Source organism: Crocodylus siamensis, chromosome 1 (assembly GCF_052110815.1).
Source record: "Crocodylus siamensis isolate JL-2025a chromosome 1, ASM5211081v1, whole genome shotgun sequence".
Lineage (NCBI taxonomy): Eukaryota > Metazoa > Chordata > Crocodylia > Crocodylidae > Crocodylus > Crocodylus siamensis.
The window spans coordinates 381,007,165-381,022,327 of NC_143395.1; the positions used below are offsets into that span (position 1 = coordinate 381,007,165).

Here is a 15,163-nt window from a genome sequence, read left to right on the forward strand (position 1 = left end):
CTAGCACTATGGAAGAAAGACTTGAGGGTCATCATTGACCACAAGACAAACATGAGCCTGCAATGTGATGCTGTGGCTAGTAAAGCGACCAAAATGCTGGCTTGTATCCATAGATGCTTCTCAAGCAAATCCCGGGATGTCATTCTCCCCTTGTATTCGGCTTGGAGTACTGCATCCAGTTTTGGGCTCCACAATTCAAAAAGGATGTGGAGAAGCTTGAGAGAGTCCAGAGAAGAGCCACGTGCATGATCGGAGGTCAGGAAAACAGACCTTACGACAACAGGCTGAGATCTATGGGGCTCTTTAGCCTGGAAAGACGCAGGCTCAGGGGTGATCTGATGGCCACCTATAAGTTTATCAGGGGTGACCACCAGTATCTGGGGGAACATTCGTTCACCAGAGTGCCCCAAGGGATGACGAGTCGAATGGTCATAAACTACTACAAGACCGTTTCAGGCTGGACATAAGGAAGAATTTCTTTACTGTCCAAGCCCCCTAGGTCTGGAACAGTCTGCCATCGGAGGTGGTTCAAGCACCTACATTGAACACCTTCAAAAGCAAATTGGATGCTTATCTTGCTGGGATCCTATGACCCCAGCTGACTTTGTGCCTTCAGGCTGGGGGCTGGACTCGATCTTCTGAGGTCCCTTCCAGCCCTGATGTCTATGAAATCTATGAATTCATTTGGCTGGTGAGACTAAAATTGCTATGCTGTAGCATAAAATGTTATCACTCATAGAACAGAATTTCATAGATTATAAAGAACTCCAGAGTTAGTAGCTAGCATTATTTTCTTTTTCAGGTTGCTCTGCTTTTTTTTCTTCATTTTTTGAGAGAGACTAGGAAGGCAGGGAGGCTGAGGTTATATGTGTACAGGTTGTGAATTTGTAGCTGTTGGAAAATAAGTCATACTAATTGCCTCCTGGATCTTTCCTCAAGTCTTAAAGGAAGAACAGTGACAAAAGCATCATATGGTCTCAACTACATATATGTAGACAAGTGAACAGTTTTAAAAAGTATGATCTTGTGACCTAAGGTGTTAGGCTGAGGCACAGACATCCTACAATGAATTTGGATGCTCACCTAGCTTTCCATACACTTCAGGAGTCAAGACATCAATTTATACCATTGCCACTGCTTGTGTGTGTAATTTTGTGCAAGATGTGTAATTGTTCTATATCCTAGTTCCACTTCTGTAAAGTGGGACAAAGGATAATACTTCCCTCTTCTGCAGGATGTGTTGAAAGGGTAAATATGGTGAAAAGAAAGAGGGTCCAGTAGGTGGGGTTGTGAGCTAGGACTGCAAGACCCCTAGATTCAGTTCCCTATAGTATAGTGTGACTTCCCCTACCATCAAAATAGTAGCCAACTTAATAGCCAGTGGCCTGATAGGCAAATCATGTGTGCAGCTTTGGTGACCCTTTATACTCTAGATCTTATCCTGATATCCTCATTACATAACTAACTTAACAGTAGCAAGACAGGGTTCTTCCTCCTTACTTGCTCTTAACAGGTAGGATTCCCATCCAGCATTTGCCTGTGTTTTGTTGTTGCATCCTGTGTGTGTCTCATTTGATTTCTGCTTGATTGAGAGTAACATGCAGAGAAACAACTTCCATGGCTGTGTTTTTTCCTTGACTGTCTGGCTACCATTTGTCTCTGGGGGAAGGCTTTAAAAAGTCCTACTGAACTATGTCTTTCAGGAGTGCTTTTGTGCCTTACTGGTTTATTTCAGTAAAACCCATAATTAATAAATCCAGCCATTCAACTTCCCTAAAAGGTGGAAAAGGTAACAAACAGTGATGAGGAAATCTGTGCTGACACTTAATTTTAATGAATATTCTCCTTCGTTTTCTGAACTATGAAATTTGGCCACATCTGGTGTAAGACAGTCAAGATCTTGTTGGGAAAGTCTTTTCCCATCCTCCTTGCCTTAGCTATTATTCACAGGTGTCTTATAGTGAGTCGTGATGCTCACCTAACTTTCCATACACTTCAGTATTTGCTTTTGCAAGAGATGAGCTTCCCTGATTTTATCCATCCTCTTCTCCTTAGGTTCAGGCCAGAATATGTGTATCTGCTCAGCACAGAAAATGTGGCCTCCAACAGAAAGAAAGCTTCATAAAAGCCTCCTTAAGATGCAGGCAATTGAATTACCATTTTTGATGTTCATAAAGCTAACTCTGAGAAGGTATATCCTCTTAACTATTGCTGTGCCTTACTTTATGTACTTGAACTGCCAGCATGGAATGAAAAACCCCACTCTGCTCTTGCAGTATTCCTTTTTAATAAGATCTGCTTTTATTTATTTATTTGTGGTCACCTTAAATAATCAGTGAACCTGCTTTACTGAGGGATGTCCTTACAGAAACAAATCTAGCAGGAGATTCCCAGGAGCTGAAGAATCCCTGTTATGAACTTTTGCCAATAAATTTTGCTGCCAACTTCCATTGTTGTTTTATAACAATTTTCTAGCCCCAGCAAACCTTTCTTAGGGCATGTTTACTACTCCATGGAACTTTCCTTGGCTCATACATTTTTCTTCCTTTCCTGGTTTCATGGAGTGCCTGAAAAACAGTCACCATCACAGTTTTTTATTCCTAATTACTTCACACTGGCAAAGGCAAGGAGTTGCTCAGATCTGCTGAGGCTTCCTGAGGTGTTGTAAATGACTCTGATCTTATGCTGAGAACATGTTCAGCCAGGCCTGGCCATTGCCCACATGTAAGTGTTGACAGTGGGGAGTCACAACTGCACCACTGCTGCCCCCACTACTGCCAGTTTCTGGCTGCAGCCCTGCACCCTGTGGCTAGTGCAAAAATCGCATCATTGCTACTGTCCCTGCTGCTGCCAGGCCCTGGCATCAGCTAGGCTGCAGCCTTGTGCCATACTATCAGTGCACAAATCAGTGCATCCCCCAACACATTGCCAATGGGCCTAGTAAATCCCCAGACTCAAATATATCAACTCTTAAAGTGATTTGCAACAAGGCAGCCCTGAAGGACTTGTTCATTTCCAGGTGTCCGTAACATGCCACACTCAGAAAAAGGTGAAAGTGAATGAATTCTTTGGGAGGTGGGGAAGAGTGGGGAGAGGGTGGTAGGGACCAGGAGTGGGTATTGGAGAGGGCATCATAACTTTACATGATAGGCAAACTTCTCTTTTAAACAGAAACTCTTAAGACCCCTTTAGCATTAAAGCCTTTGCATTTCAGCTTCTTAAATAGTCTTGTAGAAGTGTTGTAGAGTTAAGATTTCATTGCTTGTTGGCACAGTTCCAGCACAGTGGTAGATTTTTCCTCTGCAGATAACCCATTGAGTGCAGTCCTCTCCTTAGTGCTCTGCATTTAATAAGTTTAGGACTGTGCTTCTGAAGGTAGTTCTGGGCAGCAGCTACCTTAGCCAGAAGAATTGGAACTCTTCACTTTCCTTAGTTCTCTTTGCTGTTTTCTAGCGACAAGATAATCTTCTGCCATTGCCTTTCCTTATGTCAAAATTTCTTTCTCTTGGCAGGACGGACCATTATGCCATTTTTCAAGTTTCTGTTCCCTTTCTGGTACAGGACTGAGAGAATGTCACATTAGAACTCTCCTGGCCTTTAAAGATGTGCTTAAAGTATTTTCAGGAGCACGTATCATCTTCCCTCATCTTATGAAGGAAAAAGCCAGGTGTTTTGTCTAACTATGTTAGGACCAGGATCCAGGAGTCTTACAAGGCATAAGTTTCTTTTCTAGTGACAATAAATGATCTCCACTGGAGACGTCAGTAGACAAACCTGTAAACTATACCATTGTATACCTACACTCTTTTACTAGGCACAGTTGGCTAAATTTACAAACGTTTGTGGATATGACATGTTTTGTCCTCAGGTCTCCTTTTCTTCTTTGGTTTTTGAGTACTTTGTATTGTGTTGTATTTTCTCACAAAAAATTGCTGTGGATTCATAGATTGTCCATAAACTGAGTCACAGAGAAAGAAATCATATTCCCATTTATCAAATAACTTGCTTTCTCTTGATCATTTGAGACATTGGAAAGTCCAGCCCTATCAGCCTTTCTAAGCCAAGTTTTCAGGGATTTACCTTCTTAATTTGAGATGTGTAGCAGGTTTTTTCAAATAGGAAAGAATCTCAGTGGAAGAGTAGTAGCAGGAGCACTGGAAAGGCAGTCCTAGTTTGTGGCTGATTGTCATTCTGCTTGTAAAGGTAAGAGGAACCCAGCATCAGTGCTATCTGTAAGAAAACATACACAAAGCAAATTTGCAAGTGGCACTGTAATGTCCTTTTCCCTTTCCTCCTGACTCCAGAGAAAACTTCTTAAAATATAAGTGCCATCATTCTGAACTTGTTTGTATTAGATGAACCTGAAAGATGTAGTCTGAGTCAAAAGTATTGCTCAGTAATTGTGAGATTAGTCATTAATTAAACTTGACTATAGTTTATTGAAGAGTTGGTCTTTCTCTGCAGGTAAGCAGCAAAGATGAAGATTTCTTAGACCTTTCTGTTGACGTGGAACAGAATACATCAATTACTCACTGTTTAAGGTACATGCAAAAGTATCTGATACCACCTTCTTTTATTTATGACCTTATTTCATATGTTAACTACTGAATTCATTAAGATGAAAATGTGAGAAACTAATAGCTGCAGTTACATTGATGTCAGATGCTTAACGTGCCTGCATATTGTCCTAGATTGTTATTAAAATAAATTGTGTGGGTTTTAATGTTTTTTTTTTAGATCAGTTTATTTCAAAATCAAAGAATGAATTCCACATCTTGCATTTTCATTTCTGTTTTTATATTCAGGGGTTTCAGCAATACAGAAACTCTGTGCAGTGAATACAAATATTACTGTGAAGAATGTCGCAGTAAGCAGGAAGCACATAAAAGGTACTTGAGAAATGAGCATTTCTATTTTCTGAATATGCTATGATTTTTTTTTAAGGTTCACAGTCTGGGAGTACAACATTCAGGACACTTACCAAGATTAATTTTTATTCAATTGTATTCCACTTTGAGTACAGTGGAATTGCTTGTATGAATAATATTACCCACAGAATACAGGTTTTGGGGTTTTGATTTTGATTTAGTCCAAGAATGAATACAGCTTCAAGGAATAAAAACTAACGAAAAAACTGAAAAGATTAAATATTTAAGACATAATAATTAGAGCATACATGTAAAACAATAGAGCTATATACATTACATGTTATCAGAAAAATGTGTTGTTGTAAGTAGTGTAAATAGAATAATTCATATTAATTTTATAGTGCTTAACCATAGTCACAAGGCAGTTTCATAGCAACCGTAGGTTAAAAAACAAAAAACCTCCCTTTTCCTATGATGCAACTTGCTACAGCTTTACAAAAATAAGTTATTACTGTTTTCTGTCTTAGAAATGTAAAGCTTGTGTATTAAATAGCCATGTAACAGTTTTTCCACTTGCCTTTCCCTCCCTCTAGCCCAGGGTTGGGCAATTATTTTGCCTGGAAGGCCACTTAACGAGTTTAGCGAGCTGTCAAGGGCCACAAGGGTGGCCTTGCCCCTTGACAAATGTCCCGCCCCCTGGTTGCCATTTTGGGACTAGAAGTTCCGCCCCTGACCTCTGCCACCAGAAATCCTTCCCCTTGCCCTTGGACGTACTCATTTTGGAAAGGGGAGTTGCCATCTTTGAACCAAAAAACCCAAATTCTATACTAAAAAGCATCCATAATAACATACTTTAATTTTATTTAAAAATATATATTTTGTCCTGACTTGTGTTCATTTATATATATATATATATTTAAGTGATTCCATAATAGCTCAAAATGAAGTCTTACTCTTGTGAGGGGTATGGGAGGGGTGTATGTGGGATGTGGGGGAGGCTATGGGGGTATGTGTGGATGTGGGTGGGTATGGGGTTTCTGGAGGGCTGTGGGATGTGTGGAGGGGGAGGTTGCCTGGGTATGTGTGCATGCAGCAGTAAGAGGGGTTCCCCCCAGAGGCATATGGGGGTTTCTGTATGTGTGTGACGGGTGTCGGGGGGGGGTGTGGGTGGGTGTGATGTTTGTGGGTTGTGTGATTATGTGTGGGGGAAAGTGTGATTGTGGGGTTTTTGGGTATGGTGGGCTGTGCATGGGAGCTCCCCTTTCCCTATGGTGCATCCCCCTGAGCTGGTCAGTACCCATCCCTATCCCACAACAGCCCAAAGCAAGCATTGGGGCCCAGGCTCTGCATCAGTGGTGTGGGTGAGAAACTGCTGTTCAGCGTGGAGTAAAAGCGGCCGCTCCTCCCTCCCACTGACTGTGCTTCCTGGTGTAGGAGCCTATGCAGGGCTGCCCTGCATCTGCACTGCAGTGCTGCTACTGCTGCACCGGGCAGTCCAGAGGCAGCGTTGACATGGCATAGAAGCAGAGCAGCCCTGCTCGGGCTCTGGGCAGCTGTACCAAGAAGCGACTGGAGGAGGAGAGGCTGCTTTTACCCCACACTGAGTAGCAGTTTCTCTTCCACAGTGCTGCTGCTGAGCCTGGGTGGGCAAGCCCAGAGCAGGTGCAGGTCGCGTGGGGTCGGGGCTGTGCGCATGCTGGTCCCTGCTGCTACTGAGGGGCTAGGGCCAGCCCAGGCTGTCTAGAAAGGCAGTCCAGCCACATAGCCATCCCAGCCCCACTGCATGCCCAGGGGGTGGCAGGATGGGCAGCACCTCAGCCAGATGGGACCTAGGGACCCACTGTGGGCTGGAGAAAGCCCTTCTGCGGGCTGGATCTGGCGCATGGTCTGTATTTTGCCCACCCCTGTTTTAGCCTCTTGCTTTCAGTTCTGGCTACAGCCCCAGCCCACCCAGGACCAGAACTGCTGCCATTGCTTCTGGCTAGCCACAGGCATGGGGGGGCAGGCAGGCAGGGAGGGCAAGGGGTGAAGGGGTAGTGGGCTGGCCACAGCAAAGGCAGGGAAGTATTTAAGACAACCCTCTAATAATTGGATTATATATGTGGAAAATAATAAAATTACAATAAATTGATAATTTTCCACATATAGTATCTATTATTGTGGGGGAGGGTTCTTGAATTTGAGTAAGAACAGTGTTACTCTCTGTCAAAAAAGTATTTTCATTCTCATACTTCTACTTGTTAAGAACAGGTTTTGGATTAATTTCTTACCTGCTCATCTTTCTCATCAGAAATATTGTCTGGGGCTTAGAGCATAGTTGTGGAGATGATTCTTGTTGATATTTCTGGCTTTATCATAGTTCCAACATGTAGCTGTCATATGGCCTCATAGCTGAAGTTTGCTAATAGTTATTGATGAGTGTGACTCCTGCTAGTATACATGTTTTAATCAGGGATTATACCTCTATGCTCCTGACCATCCAGCACCAGCTGTTGCAGATGCAGTTGTACTAGCCAGATTATGCTTTTATGTGTTATATTTTAATTTTCTGGAGAGGCAGGGAGGGTTAGCAGAAATATATAAGCACTGCCTTGCTGGAATTTTTATGTCCACAGAGCTAGAAATACTTTGTTGGTAGAACATAATGAGGTTGTGTTAACAAAGAGCTCCTAGTATCAGGCATATCCTTTGAGACTTTTGAGGTGACTATCTAAAAAAAAAAAGACAAAAAAGGCATTTAGCGTCATCTAATGACATTGTACTCGTCACAGAAGCTAAATGTTTGTAATTAATTTAAATGAAGAACAAAAAGGAAAAGAATGCCATTTTAATGACAGGCTTTTTTGAAGTAGCTTCTTTTGGGATTGGGAGCATAAATATGAAGCCACTGATGCATAATAAATAAAATTATAGTATGAATTTGCTTTTCCAAACCTTCCATACATTTTTAGTTATCCTAGAAGCAGTACATTTGTGAGACTGGGTTCAGCCATAATGTTTAGGCTAGTTGCATTTGATAAGAGTACATATTCTGAGCCCCAGAGTACCTTTTTACAGTCTCTTTTTATGCAGTTTTAAAATAGACTCCAGCAATTATGCCTAAATCTCAACAGCAATATAACAAAAATGCAGCAAGTCCTTTTCAGAAAAATCATAACCTGAGTCATCTTTCTGTGTTTCCCCAGTTCAGCCCATTACCTAATCCTGTACAAGCCAGGAGAAAGTAAGTTTTGCAGCATGCCCTAAAGGTCTATGACCGCCTGAGTTTATTAACAACTCATCTCCCCCTGCAACTTTTCTCTATGACAAATATGTCCTCAGGCATATAGCTTAGGTTCATCTACTGACTATAAATATGGTAGGATCTCACATGAAAGTCCCGATAATAAAGCACTGTATTAATGTTCTTCTAAGTGGAAATTTATTTAAGATTACCAGATTCCACATGTGTTAGACATGAATGACTGTTGAACAACCTGCATCTTAAAGAAAACTGTAATCCCCCTTTTTCTTATTGGAACTGACCTGCTCTGATGTTTCTGATAGCAGCTGGATACCCAACTACATTTGGTAGTTTAAATAGGAGATACAAGTATTCATTTAAGTGGATCAGTAAGAACCTTGGCTTATCTTCCAGTTGTTTCTCTTGACCAATTGGTGTCATCCCCTTTTATCTGGGTTCAGTTGTACAGCTACCTATTATAGATGAGAAACTCTGCTAAAAAGGCAGGTGTCAAGTTTAGTGTGGGGACAGAAAAGCGGGCATATCAGATTGTCAACACAATTACGTTTCAAAAGATGTTTTTTGAGTTAAATCTCTGTGTGAAGAGATGATTATAAGAAGAAAAAGCTATGATAAACCAGGTAGATTTGTAGATATCTTGTCTGTCTGTTTGTGTAAGTCCTCTGACCAATTCACTAGCCGGAAGATTGCTAATGAGGATAATGTATTTGGCCTTCATTCCACAGAACTATTCTAATTTCTTATGAAAGTATAGGAATAGAATGCTTAGGACAACAATGTCTTTGAAAAAAACTTTAGTCAAGATCTTGTGTAGCAATCTGTATGTGCTACCCTGTGTTTATGCCTGTGTAGAATAATATTACGGAGAACAACGCATCTTTCTTCCAAAGATGTAGGCAAGGTATGTTTTGTCCATCCAATTTGTAGTTACAATGACATTAGGGCTAAGTACAGACTGTCAAAAGCCCGAGGCTGAATCGATTCAGACTTTGCAGGTTAGTCTAAGCTTCAAAAATTAAACTGAGGAACAACTGCACAGACATTTACATTTTGATTCAGGAAATGCAGCCACATGCCTGCAGTAGGTAGTTCAGAAGTCAGGTTGCTAGAGCAAAGCTCTCTGGCATTTCCGCTGCCCCTAAGGTCTCTGGGATTTGCAGTCCAGAATCACAGCAGCCAGTCTCTGCGGGGTTGCTCATCACTTCCTCTTCCTGCTTCCAGGTGCCTCTGGGATTTGTAGTCCACAGTCACAACCAGCAGTCACTTTCCATAAGTTTAGCAGCAGGGCAGCTCTGTACTTGTGGAAAGTGGGGCTTAACCAGGGGAAGGAGGGTTTAACCCTCTTCCCTTGCCCCAGACCCCAGCCAGGGTTTGTGTGGGGGGTGGGCAGTTCCTGCCCCCTTCTCCACAACCCTTCTCTGTTGGAGCAGGCAGCATAGCCCAGTCAAGGGCTGGAAAGCATGCTGGGATGCTGGGGGCTGTGATTTAACCTGAACAAGGAAGGGGCCTGGGACAGAAGTTTCATAAACTGGTTTGACCCAAATCAGTTAAGTCTGATACTACGTTCAACCAGGTTTATTGTAAACCAGCTTTTAGTCATTCTGAAACTGGTTTATGTGCACTGAACTTCAGTACTGTCATAGGTTTAAACCAGTTTGTGTTACTTCTGTCCCTAGTCTAGGAGCTCCATTATGTTAGGCACTCTACCAACAAGTAGTAAAAAGATGATTGCTGAACAAACTTTACAACTAAGGTTATGGCAAGGTGAAACAAATGGATGTTTGGATGAAGGGAAAGGATATTTTGCCCACTTAATTTTTTGCATCATATAGTAAACAGAAGTCTCTGTTCGCCAAGAGAGTAATTGTAGAAAGCTGATGGAGTTTTGTAGTCACTTTAGATTGTAGAAGACAGGATCGACAGGAACTTTAGATTGTGTATGTTCATGTTCTGAATGTCTCAAACAAGGTAAAGGAGCACTGTGCACCTAGTGACTCTAGAGTCACATTTTCACATTTATTTATGGCTTTTGTAACTCCCTTCTGATTTACTCTGCTAGAGCATAGTGTTAACCTATTTGGAAGGGGTGAGGTCAGATAAACACAGATATACTGACATTTTTGTCCCTAGGAAGTATAAAATGAGATTATTATAGCTTGTAAAACAGTGCCATTTACTTGAAAATTGGCATGTTGACTCCATCTATCTGGAGGACAAGTCCCTGTTCCAGTTGGATTCCTTGTTAGCTCTGAAACAACTTGGTGTGTTTAGAGGTATCACTAAAGAGCGAGAGTTGAATATTGCATTTAGGATCCCAACTCGGAAAAATATGGGGAGATACGTTTTAAGATTGGCTTCTCTGCTACACATCTCTTGCAGCATATGTAACTGAAGGCATTGATTCCACAACCTTTCATCTAGCTTACTTTCAAACCCACATTTACCGTTCTTACTTTAAGAGTTAAATTCTAACTTACAGCAGCTTGTTTTATTGCTTAAGCATTGCAGCATTTATCAGACATGATAAATATCAAGCTACCTGTCATGTAAACATTTGGGAAGCTGACTTTAATGCTTGAACATATGTTAACAATTTTCAGAAGTCTGGTTTTCTATGTCAGCATTAATTTAAAAGTTTGACAGGTTGGAAATCTTAAGTTAATGTATTTTGTTTTGTTTCAGGATGAAAGTAAAAAAACTGCCTATGATTCTAGCTCTCCATCTGAAAAGATTTAAATATATGGATCAACTACATCGGTATACAAAACTCTCTTATAGGGTAGTGTTTCCATTAGAGCTTCGACTATTTAACACCTCAGGAGATGCCACCAATCCTGATAGAATGTATGACCTGGTTGCTGTGGTTGTTCACTGTGGAAGGTAAGTCATGTTTGTGACACCAGTATTCTTGCATGAAACTTTCAACCTTGTTAACAAATCTAGTATCACTAAATGTTAAGGGTCTGTGAAATTTCTAAAAGTATGTGGGTGAGTATGAGAGTGGCCAAGCATTGGAACAGGCTACCTAGAGAAGTTTTGGAATTGCCATCCCTGGAAATTGTCAAGAGCAGATTTGGACACGCACTTGGCTGGGATGATCTGGTCTTGAGTAGAGGGCCGAATTAGATGACTTTATGAGGTCCTTTCTAAACCTACTTCCATATGATTGTATGTGGCACAAAAAAGAGTGGCAGAACGTAAACAGTTCCTTAGTATCTCTTTTTGACTCTGAGAATAACCAAATTTCCCTTGAAACGTTTTACTAAGTTGTTTTTAAATAGACTGGTTTGTCACCCCCCACTTTGTGTCTAACCTAGGAGTGTCATTTTTAATGTGAATTGATGAATATTTATTAAGTTTATTCAATCCTTAAAATAAAGAGAGAGGTATTTGTTTTATTTTTGAAGCAGAGAGGCCCCAAGAAAAACACAATGATTTTATGGACCTGACATAGTAAGACCTCGTGGTTGCAGGCTGGGGTGCCATTATTCAGCCAAGGCAATACTAGACCCATTTTAATAGTCAACTCAAGCACTTAATGGCACCTGTGAGGTTCCATCTGTTTCTTAGGTTGTGCTGTTTTTCTGATAGAAAAAAAATACTATTGTCCTGGTTGGACAATCAGCGGAGTCCTCTAAATGTCCTCTGCCCCAGAGCTTTCCTGTCATGGGTTACTGTGATTTACAGATGACTTCTAGAAGACAAATGGGAGAGCACTGTGAACTAATTTAGGTGGCTTCTCTTTTTTACATAGGCAACTTGTTGCTCTGAAAAGTTCTCATATTTTGTGTGGGGAAAAATACTCAAATTGAATTCAGCTGTTTTCAGAGTAGTACATTTTCTTGAGAACACATACACAAACTTTTATGCTTAAGGTTGTGTCTCATTATGAGTCTGACTGTGTTGGGGCTTTTCAGGTTGTGGATTCTGAAATGAGACCTCACTCATCTGGGATGGTCCAAAGCCACTGCTAATGCAGATAATGTTTTGGAGAGCATTCTCTTTAGACAGATCAGCAAATCACTGGTGGAACTTCTGTTCTAAATCTCACCATCTTTATGGATTTAGAAAAAATATTCACAATTATATTCTCAAGGATTAATTTTTGTGGGTGGGTGATAGTTGAGAGGGATATAAACCAGCTTTCAGTTATGAAGTATCCTTTTTCAGGTCTCTGAGAAAAAGAAGACACAGCATGAGCTATATAACAGATAGAACAAAGGTCTGTACACAACACAATGTAAATAAAAACAGGATATAAGAAATAGTAGCAGATAGTTAACAGACAGGAGAAATGCAGTAGAAAGGATAACATGATAACCAGAAGAGCAAAAGCATTCAAGAAGGTCATTATCACCTTTGAAATGCAAACAGATTAGTGGGGATCTGGTAGATTATAATGTAGTCAATATGGCTGCTTGCAGATGTTAATAAAATACAATAAAATGGCGCTTTAAACTCAGCATGCTCCCTTACCCAGCCCAGCACATGCCCAAAACAGGCAATGCATTAGTTAGACTCAGCTCCACAGTATAGTATAAATTGGGTGCTTTAGTGGGCCTTTTTTGGTGTTTTTATCTAATAGCTGATAAAAGCACCAAAAAGCCCAAATGAAGTGCCTGATCTATACAGACTCTGCGGAGCCAGGTCAAACTAATGTGCTGCTGCTTCCAATGAAGTGAGGGATTTTTGTGTGTTTAATGTCTGTAAGTAGCCTTTCTGTGGTAAATCCCAGGTTTTTAGTGTCCAATGAACTAGTGTCCTTTTGTTCCCAGATGTGTCTTCTGTAAATTGCCTTGAACATAAAGGCAGTGACTACCATATTGTTGGAAATTAAATTTCTAAGTACCAGCCTCAGACCAGAATCAGATTTGTTTTTGGAGAGTTGATTTTGAAAGAAAATTATTCTGCCACTTTCAAAATAAGAAGTATTTTCTTTATTTCTTGTCCCTAGTTATATTTCTGATGATGTTAACCTGGAAACACTCACATTAATATTTATATGTGTACCATTCATATCTCACTTGAAGTCATAGTCCTTTGTTTAGTACAATATTTGGTGTAGTGATGTCCAAGATCTTGTTTCCATGTAAATGATCTTAGTAACAACAAAGAGGGGGGCAGGAATAAGTAAATAGAATTGAGGAATATAATTGCTACATTTTTTTTGTGAAAAAGCAGAAATTTAATGAAAGAATTATTAATATTATGCATATATTTTTTCCCTTCACAGTGGTCCTAACAGGGGACATTATATTGCAATAGTGAAGAGTCATGATTTTTGGCTTCTCTTTGATGATGACATTGTAGAGGTAAGTATTGAGTAATTCGTGTGTCTCTCTCTTTCTGTATGTGTGATTGCTTAAGAATTAAAAATAATATTAATATTAATATTAATATTAATAATAATTTGCATTAGTAATGCAAATACAATTCTAAATGCTAGCACATTCAGGGAATTGAACTTTAGATCAAGAAGAGAAGGGAAATGTGGCAGTAGATAAAATATTTTGTATCACAGAGGAGGTAATGCTGTTTCTTCATGATGCATATATTTCTAGATTACCTTCCATAAGAATCATGATTTTCTTGGTAAAAAGAAAGCAAAAAACTCAGGAAGTTACAGGCAGTCATAGACTAGATACAGGTAAGTGTGATCCAAAGACCCATAAACATAGATTACTGTACCTGTCTCTGTGGCAGACTGCCTTCTCCCCAGCATTTCTCAATCTCTAAGGTAGATGAGATGTATGCAGAAAAGAACCTGAGGGTTTTTTTAATCTGAATCGAACATGATGCCTTTTTGTGCTCCTGTCACCTGTAAACTTTAGTTTTTCTAGAGAGAGGGAGAAGACCCGCCAAAATTAAATCACCTCTCTGAGGTTGTGGCTACTCCATATGCAAAGTGAATGCATCTGCAGTGTCTGTTTAATTCAACTTTTAAAGAGGGGAAAATAGGATAGCTAATCCTTCTATCATTTCTTTTTCTTCCAACATCATCAATACCAGGTCAAGGAGTAGTAATATGACCTTACTTGTCCAAGGCTTTTTCTAAGGAGGAATTCACTTTGTCTTCCCTAATTCTAATCTTGAGTTACCAATGGTTCTTTAAAGGATTCAGACTTCTCCTTTCCCAAGCCCATGTGAAAACAGCTTGTGAAACCTTTGGGCCTGTGCTTACTGTCGCATTACTCAAGGCCTTGCAAATAAGCTATGGAAAAAGCTAAACTCAGCCTGTGTTCTCCCAAGTGATGCACTGACAAGCTGCCTATCTTAGAAAGACATTTAAACATCAGGTTATGAAAAGGCAAGGCCTTCCAGTGGTAACTAAAAAGAAAACTGAAGCAAACTTCAGATGCATCCAGGACTTGGAAAGCAGGAGTATGTCATCAGCAGAGTCTACCATTGTCTTCTGATCTAAATACTGAACATTTGTTATCAAGCTCTTTCTTCTACAGTATCAGGATGTTCCAGACAGATAAAATGTTACATTTTCATTTGTTTTTATGTCTCTTATTTAATGTCTCTTTGGGATGTGGTTTTCTTAGCTTTGCCTTCTGTTTACTAACAATCTCAAAAGAAGCTCCTGTGGCCATAGGACATGAAAGACTGAAATGTATATAAAAGGTTTATTGTCACTCATGTTTAGCATTATCTTAAGCCGGTGCAACTATAGGCAAAGCTGACACACCGTGGATTCCTATCTAATCAAATATCTTGTCACTGACAGTTGCCAAGACCAGTAGCTTCAGCAAAAGGGATGGGGAATGCCACAGGAGACAAATGTGTTATAATCTGCCCCTCAAGAAGGTTATATCCTAAACTATAGTTGTTGAAGGTTGGTTTAATTCCTCAAAGGTGGGATTTTTTCCCCTTTCTAATAATCTTGTTAAGATTTAACTAACATTCCAGATACTGCTCACACAAGCACTTTGAATCCTGCTAAGTTCTTGACCTGGAGGACATCTGGCCTCATATGCTTCAGTCTGATTAGATGTTGTACAGAAAACGTATTTCCTTTTGTTGTTGTTTATTTTCCTACTTTTCAGTT

General features: G+C 40.2%; 1 protein-coding gene across 1 annotated transcript in view; it reads left to right on the forward strand.

Annotated features, from left to right (window-relative positions):
• USP12 (ubiquitin specific peptidase 12) overlaps positions 1–15,163 on the forward strand; it is a 94,639-nt gene that overhangs the window by 65,254 nt on the left and 14,222 nt on the right. The window contains exons 5-8 of the mRNA XM_090028425.1: positions 4,465–4,541; positions 4,806–4,889; positions 10,795–10,992; positions 13,346–13,424. Coding sequence (XP_089884551.1) covers positions 4,465–4,541; positions 4,806–4,889; positions 10,795–10,992; positions 13,346–13,424 — 438 coding nt within the window. The remainder of the gene's footprint in view (positions 1–4,464; positions 4,542–4,805; positions 4,890–10,794; positions 10,993–13,345; positions 13,425–15,163) is intronic.